At 41.4% G+C, this 15,000-nt stretch overlaps 1 protein-coding gene across 5 annotated transcripts in view; it reads right to left on the reverse strand.

Moving 5' to 3' along the window:
- Window positions 1-15,000, reverse strand: part of LOC138022426 (uncharacterized) — a 34,477-nt gene that overhangs the window by 14,299 nt on the left and 5,178 nt on the right. For 4 of the 5 annotated variants that reach the window (XM_068869584.1, XM_068869571.1, XM_068869563.1 and 1 more), the window contains exons 4-11: window positions 7,538-8,034; window positions 6,267-6,623; window positions 4,119-4,560; window positions 3,146-3,447; window positions 1,705-2,418; window positions 1,176-1,454; window positions 952-1,066; window positions 80-505 (exon numbers count right to left, since the gene is read on the reverse strand). In XM_068869584.1, coding sequence (XP_068725685.1) covers window positions 80-505; window positions 952-1,066; window positions 1,176-1,454; window positions 1,705-2,418; window positions 3,146-3,447; window positions 4,119-4,560; window positions 6,267-6,623; window positions 7,538-8,034 — 3,132 coding nt within the window. The remainder of the gene's footprint in view (window positions 1-79; window positions 506-951; window positions 1,067-1,175; window positions 1,455-1,704; window positions 2,419-3,145; window positions 3,448-4,118; window positions 4,561-6,266; window positions 6,624-7,537; window positions 8,035-15,000) is intronic. The other variant, XM_068869577.1, reaches the window with a different exon arrangement.

A 15,000-nucleotide genomic window follows, 5' to 3' on the forward strand; every position in this document is an offset into this window, starting at 1 on the left:
TTCGGTCTCATCAGTAGTTTTGCCCGCGAGATTGTTGGTACCACGTAGAGGAAATTAAAACAATTATGTGACATCATACCAATGTATCCATAGCGGTGAGCTCCTTTTGTACTTTTGCCAACGTCACACAGTGCTCGGATGTTCTTTTCCATGAAACCAATTTCGTTATTGAACACCACAATCTTATCACTTTCGAGAACAAAAACAAGGGACGGGAATCCCGCGACAGATCCCTCATCGGGATATGAGTTGTCATCTGCATTCTGTACTAGCTCTAACACAAAGTGCGTGTCCCTTGAATACAACTCGGTAGACAAACGGTGCAAGCCACGCCCCTCGCGCTCTCTCTGTCTCTGAACGAGTTTTGACTCCTCTTCCCCGAGCTCAAGACCAATTCCAAACTCTTCGCGACGAATCTGCTCAATGACAGCCCTGCACTCTTCTTGTTGCTTGGACGTGAAAGCAGCTTGTTCACTCGAATAGTCCCCGGCATCTGAGACAGCTTCTGGAAGTAAGATACCATACGATACCTTTATTTAGAGAGGGAGGACGCAATTAACATGCTATTAACGGCCCTGTAGCTAGCGCACAGACAACCAACCAAAACACTGGAAACTCCATGCCCTACACTTTGCTAATAGCGTGTGGGTTCTTTTACGTACCGCAAGGTTATTTATGAACATTGAAGGGTTGTGTGATGGGGCCTCAAGTTTAATCGCCCTTTTCCGACAAGTCTAGAGAGTCTAGCCATTAGCAGATATCATTACAAAGGTAGCACTTTGTACTAAGGTATTTAAAGACCCTTAAAGCCTCGAAACAGCAACTTAAATTGAGCATCAAACCTGGAATCATAGAGAACAATTGGTAAATTTGGCATGTCCAAAGAATGTCTACAGAGGAATAAATGGGTCGATGTGTGAACAAAAGCAGAGCGAGATTTAACACCCGTACCTTCTTCGTCTTTTACTTCATTTCTGTCTTCTTCTTCATCATCACAATCACCTTTAGGGGCGTGTCCCTCATACAGAGGGATTGTTATATCGTCTTCCGGTGTCCCTACAGATCGCTAAAATGTAAAACACGACTTCAGTATAATGCACGATCTGGTACAACGTCAATTCCAGCATCCGGTGAACGATGCTGTGGATACAGAGTTTCATTTTGTCACCACTTACCTCTGCCCTCTCAGTCTTTTCTCTACGAGATAGTACAGGATTGACTACCGCAATTGGTCTTTTTTGGTATTCTTCATCTAATCCAATTTTTAATACCGAGCCTTCCTCTGGGTAATCTGACCGCACTCGGCTGTGAAAATCTTCAATCCACTGATTTATACCAAGAACAAAGCCAAGTCGATGAAGCCGACTTCGCTGATGCTGGGTTGAGCAGCAAGATAACAGAACCGAGGGGGCTTCTGTTGAGCCAATAAGCTTCTTTAGAGGCTCAAGGAAAACCTGTCGCGAAAGAAAATGACCGTGGCGATCATTTTGTCATACTACACATGTTAAACGAGCTTTAATTGCCAATGAAAATATTGTGTAATTCTAAACAGCTGCAAAGTGAAAAGACGTCACTATTGATAACCCACAAATCAGCAGATTTCATACTCAAGCACAATTTTTTTCTCACTTGCCGGATTTCCCTTCCCTAGAAAGTCTAACAAACCCTATTAAGTCTTGTGCTCAAGATTTTAGCAAAACATACCTTTGTTCCAACAGTCTGAGCTAACTTTCTTGGCATACGAACCAAACATTTGAGTACAAAATCGGAGGGGCGTTTAGATCCCTCAGGAGTCGCCATGGAGGCTAAGGAAGTCTGCACGTGGTTGGCTAAAAGAGCCAAAGGAGTGTTAAACACTCCGCCATTCAACATGACCATAGAAACTAGATGCCCTGCGGCACCAACCGCATCACCACGACTTAAGCAACCATTGAAGATTTCCGGTGACGTGTTTGTGGTGACACGCAGAAGAACCCCTGGAGATGTTTCCATGACAACCAAAGAACCATGCCCCCTTGATGTAGATTTTCCAGCGTTTGCTAGGATTCCCTCGTTTTCTAAAAACGACTTTAAGTCCCCGAGCTGGGACACCTCTCCTCCAAACACTTCGTCCCAGTGAGTCCAGAGTGTCACGTCCTCGAGAAGTGGGACCCTCTGTATTGCGGCTATTGCATCTTCTTTGCTCATATACCCAAGGATACTTCCCTTGTGCGCTTCTACATTGCTGTTTCCTATATTTTTTGCGCATGCATCATGACACAAAAGTGCAGCCTCGTACACTATGGCAGGTGTGTTTGTTCGCGTCATTTTTTCTCTTCGGTCTGAAGCTTTTTTTAACAGGTTTGAACAAGAGCCATATCCCAGATCTGTCACTTTACCAATGCTGTAGTAATTGCAAAGATGCTGTTGAATGACCTCCTAAAATGTGGAAAGGGAAGGGAAAGAAGCAAAAACATGTCACTCAATACTCAACAATATCCAAAGGAGGGGAACAGGATTATAGTTAAGATATGAGAAGGTCAAATTACATCAGTTGCGCTCTCTATAAAAAACGAAATATCTGTTAGAAAAAATAACTTGATTTCAATCAAGTTATATATATAAGGAAACAAAGAGAAAAGCCGTCTAATAACACGTACTGAGCCAATGAGTTCAAATTTTTAATAGGGTTAACTTTATGTTTTCCTCCTTTAAAAGCCAAACTAGTGGACTTCCGACATTAGTTAAACTTCGGTAAAGTTCGCAACTAACGGTAAAACTTGCGTTTGTTTGAACATCACTCGCAAGGCTTTGAAGGAAGGCACAACACCTTTAATCTCTATACAAGTTTCCTTTAACTGTGACCTTCATAATGACCACCATGGATTGTGAAACAATTATCCAACCCTGAGGACATTGGACTACAGTTGAACAATGCTGAAAATGGAACCCTGTACTGCTGGAGGTACTGAGCAGAGCACGCTGAAAAAAACATGCAAAGGCTGCCACAACGAGTGATCAAACCGCAGTTACGGTTTACGATGAGTTTGAAGTTATTCAAATGGGCCTCGTGTGAGAATCGGAATGCCTTTCGTTCTTTGTCACAGTGTATGCTCCAGTGCGTTTCGTGTAAACAAATGAAATATACAACCTGCAAGTGACTTACGAGAGAGGTTTGCGTTCCACACTGTGAAATGAAATCCAGTATACTGACCAAGGAAACCTGGTGCCCAAGCCTTGTCCGTTGTCCCCCTGAACGAGCCATGGCCAAGCCACCAACCTCCTCGATAGCATGGAGAAGCTCCTTATGAGAAGTTAAAAATTTCAAGAATGAGCCATTACCAAGACCTTCAAAACTGTCAAAATCGGGAAATTTGCTCAAAACAGTGGCTTCAATGATCGCCAACCTTCCAAGGCCAATGTTATCTGCATTTGCCAGCCAGGTTTTCACTTCATTCACCAGTTCGCCTGAAGAAAAGGGAAACAAATGCAATGATTAAAAAATAGACTCTCCACCGTTTTTAAGACCACATTGGCCGCGGAAGAGAAGACAAGAAATTAGCTTGGATTAATTGGCAAATTCTTAACTTTCAAATGACCCATAATACAGTTTTTTGGGAAGTGTTTTTTGCCTCAAAGCAATGGATATCCGGTTCAATGAAACAAGATAAAGGGTAAATAGCTTGTGTTGTTTTTATGTAAAGAACCTCCAAAATGCATTGCATTATGGGATGGGGGAAATATTTACGTTACATTTGGACTCCCCGATGTACCCCGATTTTTTAAACAGGAGACAGTCATTTTCACGGTTTCTGACACTATGTTGGTTTGAGGGAAGGTGGAAAGCCAAAGCAGACTGGGCCGCTAAAAAATACAGTGGTTGAGTCTCTCAAACCAAAGTCACTGACTTAAACACGTCTACGCTGAAAATTAGAAATACGTGATTCAGCCAACGGCTTTTCAGGTAGCTGCGTAATTTTAATCGTAAGATTTTTTTTTTTATATATACTAAATATGAAGATTTCATTTACAGTCACTGTAGTTCATCTTTACCCTATGCAAGCCTTTTAAAACTTATTTTCGCTACCAAAATGCATCAAATTACTGACAAAGTGAAAAATACATCCCCAAAATACAACCTTCACTGGGTGGAAGTGGTCGTATTTCTGCCGTTTCCTGCAAGTCTTTCATTCTGTTAGCAAATTGCTCCTCGACCTTTTGTTCAACCAAAGAATCCAGTGTGTCTCCCACTAAACGCTTGCAGCTCGCGGTAAGAGCAAGTTGAAATAGTCGTCGACCGAGAGCATCTCCAGTAATTGTAGCGAAAAAATTCGTAATCTTCTTTTGGCGTTTGCCTTCAAAAACGTCCAAGCAGCAATCAAAAATCTCGTTTAATGCATCAACGGGAGAAGCGCCAATCACTTTCATTGCACAGCTCCTCAGATCACCCACTTCCTGCCCCAGAAGATCTTTCTTGATTTTTTTCAAGTGTCTTTGAATTTCCTCGTCCAAGTCAGCTGCAACATGTTCTCTAACCGATTTCCATCGTTCACTGTCAGACCTTTTCGCTTTCTTAATCACCTGAAAACAACAGATACTGCATCATCACAGGAACTAAGCCAAAATTCACAATTTGTGTGCCCAGTTACACATAACAGACAGACGTGACCAGGAAACCTATGGATATGAACCGCTCATTATTACAAACTAAGATGCGTATCATGCAATAGGAAATCCACTGTTATGTTATACAAAATATGCCACTAAGCATTTGGGTTAATTTAAATTAATTTACCCTTATTTTCTGCTTTCATTTCAAATAAACATAGGCCAAATAAAAACTTTCTTAATCGACTCTCAGCCTGAGAAATGTTTTTAATACGTTCTTAAAATTTTGGTTAATTTTGGTTCTCAACGTTCTTATAAAAAATAAATTCTTATACAAAAGAGGACTGTATAGGGAAAATTGAAAATCCTCAAAAAATAGGCCGATGATGATCTAACCTTACTTTCGCTGTGTTCTCATAATAACACCCCTCATTAGATGTCTGTCTCATAAGCACTGGGAAATACCAAATTCACGAATTTGATTGGCTGAAATCGATACTGACCGCGGTCTAGATTTTCCTATCTAGAGCGGTAATGTTTTGCGGTGAAAAAGTTGCAAACTAAAATGAAAGAAAATATTGAGTATTTTCTTCTACCAATATTTATTTGTGGAAGTGCCAAAAAGTGCCAAAAAGCATGAGGAGGATGAGCAAACATTGGCAGATTTAACAGGGGCACCCAACGAGAATATAGTTCAAAACCACTTAGACATAGCACGGTACATACAGGCATATTTTTATCCCCTATAAATTTTTGATCTGTTCGGAATTCGTTGCTGAAAGTCTAGAGATCCGAAAATTATAGGGATCACAACTAACCTTTTCGAAAATTTCAGCCAGAAAAAAGGCTCCCGAAAATTCTAGGTGAGCCTTTTAGGGTAAAAAATCCGTTAAAAGTGGGCAATTATACTATCTTTTAGATGTTCGAAAATCTTAGGACAAGCAGCCAAGCAAGAAATTTTACAACAAGTGATCCGAAAATCCTAGATGTCAAGTCGTCTTCCGAACAGATATTTTTCGAAAATTGACGCTGGGTGCCCCTGGATTTAAGTTCAGCTCATCGCCAATCATCGCCGTTTGCAAGCAAAATGTCTGTTAATACAAACCAGTTACATTAAACGAAGTAAATTGCTCTTGTTTACCATACAATAAACATCTTATTAACCGAGCTTAGTCAGTCAGGTGTGTGTGTGTGTGTGTGTACAGACCTCACGGCCTTCGGTCTGTACTCACGACCTCGGTCAAGATTCTCCCATAGAGACCTCCTGCTCGGATAATAAAACGTAATTAAAGACCTGCCAACTGAATTATTCTTTACATGTTACAGATAACAACAATTTGCAATCTCTGATTACTTTTTCGGAGGCTTGTACAGTTTCAATAAATCTACAAAGTTTGTCACTTGAAAATTAAAATAAATGCCAAAATTGTGCTGATTCATTTGGGAAATGGAAAACTTGAGTATCGAGTCTCGAGTTTTTCGAGAATGGTGAGGTGAATATATCGAGTTCTGTGTGGAGACAATATTTAAGTGAACTTGTTAAAAGCGATAGATTGTGGCTACACCTTTATGTAGGATGTAGCTACACGTACGTGTATGTATTCCTTAAACAACAAACAGCCCAGACAAAAAACGTTAAAAAGGTTGGAACATTTTAAAAAAAATGAAAGTTTTGTTACCGAAATTGCCAATCCAACGCTTTGTATGCGCACACCAAGCTCGTACGGTGTTTCACAATCATTCTCTTCACAAAGATACGCCATGAATTTGCTTAAAGCCACTTTCTCGCGCCAGAGATCCTCTCTAGTCATATACCTTTCCAAATGCCTCAGAATCTGAATAGTTGTTATTGGAGGAACGGAGCCTAGACTCGGTGGAGCCTTGAACATGTCAAAAACCACAGGCTGTTGCAATAACGGACCCAGCTTTAGATCTTCAAAATCTTGCTTGGACTCTAAATCTGCAAGACTCTGGCCGAGTTCATGCACAGTGGCAATGCTGTTGCACATGACGTAAGCGTGGATAAATAAACTAACCTGCAGGAAAATGGATCACAACAAGGACTTTAAAGAAGCGCATTTGCAGTCTCTAAAGGAACAGCTGTTACTGAAATCATTCACATCCTACGAATAGGAGTACAAGTCCTCGAAAATGGCACTTTGTATACAGGTTATCTCATGATTTCGAGTGCAATTTGGAATAAATGAGCACAAGTAAATTTCTTTTCAAAGACTAACAAAACCGCACAAGCCCATTTGGCGTAGGGTTGTAGTCTTTGAATTTGAGTCCACTTGTTAATGTGAGGTGCAATAAGCACTAGTAAGGATTCCCAGAGGTAAATAAGTAAATAAATACTTAATTTACCAATGCCAATATGGGTTCTTCAGGGCCAATGAATCATAGTAATCATACAAACAGAACAGAATAATTTTTTGCAAGAATGCTAACTGGCTGGAAGCAAATCATTTGGCTATTACCGATGACAACTGAGAAGTTTAAGTAGGAACCAGGAACAACTACAGCTAGTGGTCAGAACTGGTTTTGAACCCAGGATCTCTGAATGTCAAGGCAGGCGCCTTGACCACTCGGCCATGCTAGTTCCGCGGGTTGCCAAGCCAGGAGGGGTCACAATGCAGGAGTTTATTTGCACTTCACTAGCAAAACGTGCTTGAGAGTACTATTTACTAAATCTCTTCAATGGGTTCGATATATCAATATTCACACATGGCTACAAGGATTTATGATTAAATTTGAAATATTTTCCTCAGAAATCCCCCTTAAGACTTGTGTGACAAAGGAAACAGAACTGAGTCGTGAAATAATTTGACTATAAAGCCTCGTAGCCATGCCTTAATATTAATAAATCAAACTCAGCCTATTAAGATAAGATCCAGTACCATAAGGGGAGATTCTTTTATAATAAATAAAAATACACAAATGTACTCCTTACTTTATTCTGCAGCTGAATAAGATCATTAAGGGCTGCAATATCTTTATCTCTCTTGATGCCAAATGCACTCCAACTGGACCTTCCAAAGTGATTACAGAGTTTAGCCTTGACTTTTTCAAGTGAAACAAACTGTCCACTGTCCGACAGAGATTCAATAATATTCTTTGCTGCTGTATTAATTTCAGTAGAAGAGACACGTTTTGAAGGGCTAGATTGGACGGAAGACATTATTTTTTGGGCTTGTTCAAAAGACTTTTCCATAGGTCCAGGAGTTCCAATTTCACGAGCACGTGCACCGAGAGATAGTTGGTCCGGGGTAGAATTTCCCCTCACTTTTTTCCCTGGGCTAGGAGTCGCTTGCATCTCGTTCAACAACTTTTCATACCCATTGAGTGGAAGACACGTTTCATTTGCAAGCTTTTCCTCTTGTTCTTGCTGCCTCATGATTTCCGCCAATGAAGGCAGCGCAATGTTAGCTGGTTGAGGAGGATCAACACCTGTAATTAGGGACAAAAGATGCCAGTAATGTGAAATACAAGCATATTAATTAGTGGGTGAGCTTTCCTTTAAGAAACAATCAAATATGGTGAAGACCTGTCCTTTGTCAATATCAATTCTGTACCTTTTGAGTGGCAACCAAGTTGCAAAGGTATAATTATTCAGTATAGCTCAGTTGGAAGAGCATTGCACCTGCATCACAGAGGTCATGGGTTCGAATCCCATTGAGGATACCTGAAATTTTCAGGTGTCTATAAGATACAATTATTGCTTAAATTGTCAAGTGCTAGGATCACTTCTCCTTTTCTTAAGTTAACTTAACTTAAGTTAAAAATGAATGCATATTTTTGAAATTCTTTTCCTCTATTTTCGTGAAAGTAGAGTAGAATTGTACTTTCGTCCTAGTCCGCTTGAATAGTGCGGACCTGTGAGGAAACAACCAGTGATTAAATTTAAAAAAAAAACACACTCCAGAAGATGAGCATGGCGCCAATGGAGAGATATTACACAAAACACGAACCAAATAAAGATGATGTCTGCTTGAAACTTCGTTGCTATGCTCGAGAATTTTTTTTTAAAAATAAAAGCCTTTCATCCCTTCAACGAGCGATCCTGTCTTGGGTTCCAGTCCTTCCTCGACAGGTCACGCAAAAACGTGACAATCGAAATTTTCCAAGAGCATTGCAACATCACATCGATTTTACTCGTTTAGATCATTGGTAACCCCTATTTTTTTAATCATGAATCACTTACTTTACTTACTATCTACAAAATATGATAAGATGAAAAAATTCCCACCGTACGAAGTTATCTTTATTTTATTTTATTTTCTCGTGCCATCGAATCCCGGGGAGGGGGGGGGGGGGGGAGGAGGGATGCTCGTCGTCTCGCTTAGAGGTGTAAATTTTGGATTTTTGTCTCGCTTAGGGTGTTCCGGGCAAAGCGCCAATATTTTAAGCTGTCAAGGTCTCGTTTAGGGTTCCGCAAAGAAACACAGAATTAAGCGAAGAGAAGCAGAAGTCAAATTTTCTTTTTAACTTGTTTTTAGGGGTCAAAATTTCCTTAAGCCACGCCCAGATTAGTCTCCTTTAGGGGTCACAAAAAGCTCGAGCCACGCCCAGATGGTCTCCTTTAGGGGTTAAATTCAAAATTTCCGACGAGCATCCCCGTCTGTTCCATATGGGAGTCCCCCCCGGGCACGCACCTCGAGGATGAACTCTACTGTTATGTAAAAATCCCACTCCTAAAAACCTATGCACGGAAACCTTCACTCTAACAGTTTATTTTTATGATTTTCGACGGATGAGCAGATGAGGCTACATCATATGGCCGATTTATCGAAATTAAGGCATTTTTCCACTGTCATTTTCTCCGAAACAAAGTCGGTGACCCCCAATTTTTTTTTTCATTTTTGGAGTAAGTACTTTATGACCTAACTCTAGGTGAGAAATGAAGAAAATTTCACCGTAGGAAGATTTTGGCGCGAACGTCCTTAATTCACCAGGCCCCAGTTGTTCAAACATGGATAGCGCTATCCGCAGGATAAATCACTATCCACTGGATAACTCTATTGGTTTTGCTAGTGTTTATCCGCTGGATAGTGATTTATCCCGTGGATAGCGCTATCCAACGTTTGAACAACTGGCCCCAAGGCTGTAGTTTATCTACCTACAACCCCGACACATAGGTGCAGAAATATAACCTAATCTAATTTAGCCTTCCATTCAATCCTAGACCAATTGAATGGGACATTTTAACCTTTTTAGGCAATTATGCGACGCAAAATATATTTCATGGAGACTGTGGGGGCAGGAGGGGCACGGTTCGACTGGTGGGCTCTACGCCATCCTGGCAAGAGATGAGTGCTTATGCACCAGTTGTGGTGATTTCCCAAGCATGTGTGCAGTAGGGCATAACCAGAGTGCCATAGTAGTGTAGCGGAAAAAGCATGTTTGTGGAGCATTTTAGCAGTAGCTTCACTTTTTTCTAATTCCTGATTTCTCTGGTGATTTGTTGGAAAGCTCTTCACCTTTGCAGTGGACGGAATTTCCGGCCCTTTGCCCTTGGAAATCACGAACAACAGTGTGTCTGCCATGTGTGTGTGTCATGGATGGTCCTCCTGATTCACAAGTTTGCAAGGAAAAATCTGGATACCTGCGTACAATAATAGTGGACGGAATTTCCGGCCCTTTGCCCTTGGAAATCACGAACAACAGTGTGTCTGCCATGTTGAATCATGATCAGGCGTGTGCATCGGATTCTACATCCTTGGCTACTGGCACATCGGCTCCTCCAGTTCCTGCTTTTGCAACTACTTTTACTTCGTGACCAGAAGTCATTAAGCTTACTCAGGTCTTTTTTCAGGCACTTTACACCTCCTTGCCGCATACTTTGGGTCCCGTGCAAATGGCTTCAATTCATCATTTCCAACAGTGCCACATACAAGCTCACCGGCGGAAAACACAATTTCAGTTCCAACCATTTTGCTCTCAGGCTTTGGTTAGCAAACACCATCATCTTCTATTGGTTTCTCTTCAGGTTAAATAATTGCGACTTCTTTTATTTACACCTATGCTATTGCTCGTAGGGAGGCTCTCCATTATCATTGTCAGCCTTTTTGAGCATGCCATCTTTGTTCGAGCTTCAGTGTGCTGGGAACAGCTCACCCTGTGTTTCACATTATTTCACCCCCCTGTTTCCTTTTGACATGTCATTTGCACCTGTTTCAGTGGCTGGGGCATCTTCTTTTTTCTGTAGACCGTTCGTGGTGGCACTGGGGTATTCTCCAATCCCTGAGAAGATGGTGACCAAGATTAGATCAGGCCAGGTTGTTGATCCAGATGACTTGTTAGCAGAGAACCTTGAGGCACCGAAGTCTGAACCCGAATCTAACCTGGATGGTCCTCTTAATTCACCAGTTTGCGAGGAAAAATCTGGTTACCTGCGTACAATAATAATAATTATTATTGCTTTCATATTGAGGTATTACCCTCCATCCATAAACTTGAAGAGCTAATCACCTGCCTTACAGTGTTGCTCCAAGTTGCCTTCAACGTGACAAGTATGACAGTCACTGTATCAACGCCCTCCTAGAATCGTGGTCTCTGTAAAAGCATTGCACTCACAAAGACAAGTTTCCCAAGATCTCAATCTTGTTGCAGGATAGTGTTGTGCAAATAAGTTGTTGATAAATCCCAAAAAGACAAAGCTTGCATCGTTTGGCACCCTACAACTCGTCTCCAAGCTACCCCACGTTATGGTACCCTTCCTCAGTCACACTTTGACTCCTGCCTCATCTGCCAAAGATTTAGGTGTCATTCTTAACTCAGACTTAATGCATATGTTGACCTTAATGTCCTCTCTACTTTCTAGTTTGTGTCAAATGAGCAGGCTCAAACACTTACTTTCCAATTGAAAGATGTGCTCAGCATAATCCTAAATTCTCTTACTTTTGTCAAATAATTTTACTCTTCAACTCTATGGTCTGGTACATTCAAACATAATAATTTATTAAGAAATTACAACTGATGCAAAACTTTGCCGCTCGCATATTGACTGACGCCAGAAAGAACGATAGCATTTCTCCAATATTGCATGAACTGGGCTGGCCTACTGTACAAGAATTGTTGCACTTGAGTGATATTACCCTGATTTAGAAATGTTTGAATGGTGTGACACCCAGTTATTTGAGTTCAAAGCTTACAGAGCATTCAGAAATGCACGAGTACAATACTAGAAATAGAGATCAGCTCAGCCATCCCAAATGTGCCACAGCGATTGTTTAGCACTAGTTTTTCTACAAAGCAGTAGCATCGTAAAAGGGCCTTTCTGTCCTGATAAGAAACTCTCCATCTATTCAATGTTTCAAGAGGAAAGCTAAGAGTTGAAATAAGTTGCGTCTAGTTTAGATAGTCTATAGAGTATAAGCCTGTATTATGTTATTATTATAATTGTTTATGTTGTAAATGCTATTCCATTGAAACGCAATTCTCATTTTCACATTTTTCATGTACAGCTGTAAATTGATTTTGAAACACCTTTTGCGAGAATTAATAAACATTTCGTGATGTATTGTATTGTATTGTATTGTATTGTATTGTATTGTATTGTATTGTATTGTATTGTATTGTATTGTATTGTAAGACCTTGAATCATTGATTGGCAATTTCCATCATGCAGGGCCAAACCTTTTTAAGGTGCATGATTAACTTATTATCAGCTTTCCATCAAGATCATCAACTAATTAGGATGAACAGCGATTTCTTGCTTGGTGGAGGGAATTTTCCTCCTCCTGAAATGGCATTAGCCTCTTCCTGTCTCCACAGTAGGCTCCATGTTTCTTCAGATGCCACTGGCTCATGGTTATGGTGCCTTTTTATCTAATGAATGGTTTGTGGGTGAATGGTATTCATTGCAGCTGTTGTCAAATAACTACAATGAACTGTTCCAGGTCGCCATTGCAGCTACGCTATTGGGCCATCGCCAGACCTCCAAACATATGGAGAATTTACAGTGAAAAGCATTTTGACCACACAGTAAACTTGACAAGTGCTGATGTGGAGATAGACTTATCCTGCTACCCCTCCCCGCCAAAAAAAAAGCTTTCCAGTATGCATCAAGAGCTCATTGAAGACAGACCCTCTCCTGCAAGGGTTGTTTTGAATACCTCTTCCCCTCCTTCAGTGGTCACAAGGTCTGGGCCTCTTTTTCACTATCAAGAGGGTTGCGCTGTTCCTCGCTTGTCTCTCTCCTCTCTTTTACAGACTCCTGTCCAGTCTGCTAGTAGCAGAAAAAAACCTCACCAACCATAGACCCTTTTCATAATGGTGGACGATTTGATTATTGTTTTGTATGTATGCTAATTAGCCTTACTAACCTCACTTTAAAGTAAAAATTATATTGAATTTTGAACATGCTAACGAGACTAGTAAGGCTAATTATCATAAAAATAAAAGAATAATTTGTTGGGCGCATTACGAAAAGGGTCTTTAGCTTCAGAAAAGATGTCACCACTACTGTTGCCCAAAGGGGCCTTCTGGAACATCTCATTAGGAACATGGGGTATTGGTCAACTGATGCTTACCAGCTGTACATATGAACCCCAGTTGTCACTATCCTGTCGCAGGAAGACTTGCTTTATAGGTATGACACTTCCATTTCTGGTCGTTTGCATATACAGCGGGTATGGTGTCAATGCATCCATAAGCACCTCTCTCTCCAAGCCAAATTCTAGTGGTGGGAGTACCTCTGATTTGGCATGGAGGCTCATGGCTGGGTTGCTAGGAATTCACTGCCAGGGGGGGCAGAGTTATGAACATTAAGGGTTGTGAGACAGAGTCTTTGGTTTGTCACCCTTATCCAAAAAGACTAGAAAGTTCGACCATTCGCAGATGTCATCACAAAGACAGCACTTTCTCCTCAGCTATTTAAAGACCCTGAGCGTTTGTCCAGCCAAAGTTTTGATACCATAACCTCCCACACAGTTGCCTGATACTCAACCACCTGAGCCAACTGATTGGCAGGACAGTGTGACCGTTTCTTGAATGCTATTGGGAATTTGGACACTAAGTCCTCCTTAGACATCACAGTGTGTGGAATCTTCACTGCAAACACTGGTGCAATAACCGTTTCTGGCTTGTTCGGGTGGTAATTGTCGTGATAAACCAGGATTCCCATGCCTATGCATGCCTTCCATCCCAGTATGGGAAGTATGTCATTACTGTCTACCAAACGGCAGTTCAGAAAGAAGGAAGAATTATTTCTCCATACACCGAGAGGAACCCTCAACTTGGAGCTCCTGTATGATACCATGCAACACTACGACATTGCATTGGGACCTGTATCAGCTTGAAAACGTATAAAGCTGTCAGCATCCACCTTAAGAGTCACCAGCCGCAAGTCATCTAGCCTAAGAGTCGACACCTCATCTGCCTGATACATTTCCTCTTCGCCCTGATCACAATTGTCCACAGCTTTCCGCTCTTGGCGACACTTGGACGCAAAATGATTCCTCTTTCCACAGGAGTGGCATTTCTTTCCCTGACCCGGGCATGATTCCTGATTTTCTGGAAGACAAAAACCGCAGTTATTGATCTCGGTGATGTGGATGCTTTTTGTTTTTTCTCCCTTCGCACTCGAAATCATCAGGGCGAACTTTATTTTCTTCAGGACCTCCGATTTTACTTGCGCTGCTCGGCACATCTCATCTGTTTTCGCGAGCATTAAATGTGCTTCTCCGAAGAGTCTTTCCCTGACTTCCCCGTGAGTATTCCAAATACAAGCCTGTCTCTTAGAATTTCATCTGCGGAATTTTGTTGAAATCAAATCCTTCAACAAGCTTCCGAAGTGAAGTCTAGTGTAGTCATACGACTCACCGGCTTCCTGCATTTGCTGATTAAATTGGTACTGCTCCAACGGCACATTTCTCCTATATCCTAGGCTCACAGTACTCGGCAAAACGGCTCTGTCCCCTTGTCTGCACCTTCCTTCCAACCTGTGAACATGGAGCCTACATCTCTCGCTTCTCCTCCGATTACCATCAACAGAGTGGCTACCTTAACTGGCTCAGACATTTTGTTTTGTTCAAGTTGCAGGTACGTAATTTCGCCATGCTACCTCTTTTTTTTTTTTTTTTTCATTTCTCAGAGGCATTCTGGTCTTGAATTTCCAGCGGCAGTGGTCGCGGGGGGAAGAGAAAATCCCGCGGCCATGAAAATCAACAAACTTTGAAAGTAAACAGATGTGAGGTCAGTCACTGGCTGCCACCATGTAAGAAGCACAAACTCTGTGTATAGTTAACAGTTTTATTGTCCCAAAGAAATCACCACACCGAAAGATCACTCCAACTTACAACCAAGTCACATTCACATGCGTGGGGTGGGGGGGGGACTTAGCCTATAGCTATACCAGAGCTAGTTTCAGCTGGATTTTGCTACCCAATACTTATTACTAGTCTAGAGTAAACT

This window comes from Montipora capricornis, chromosome 2 (assembly GCF_036669925.1).
Source record: "Montipora capricornis isolate CH-2021 chromosome 2, ASM3666992v2, whole genome shotgun sequence".
Lineage (NCBI taxonomy): Eukaryota > Metazoa > Cnidaria > Anthozoa > Scleractinia > Acroporidae > Montipora > Montipora capricornis.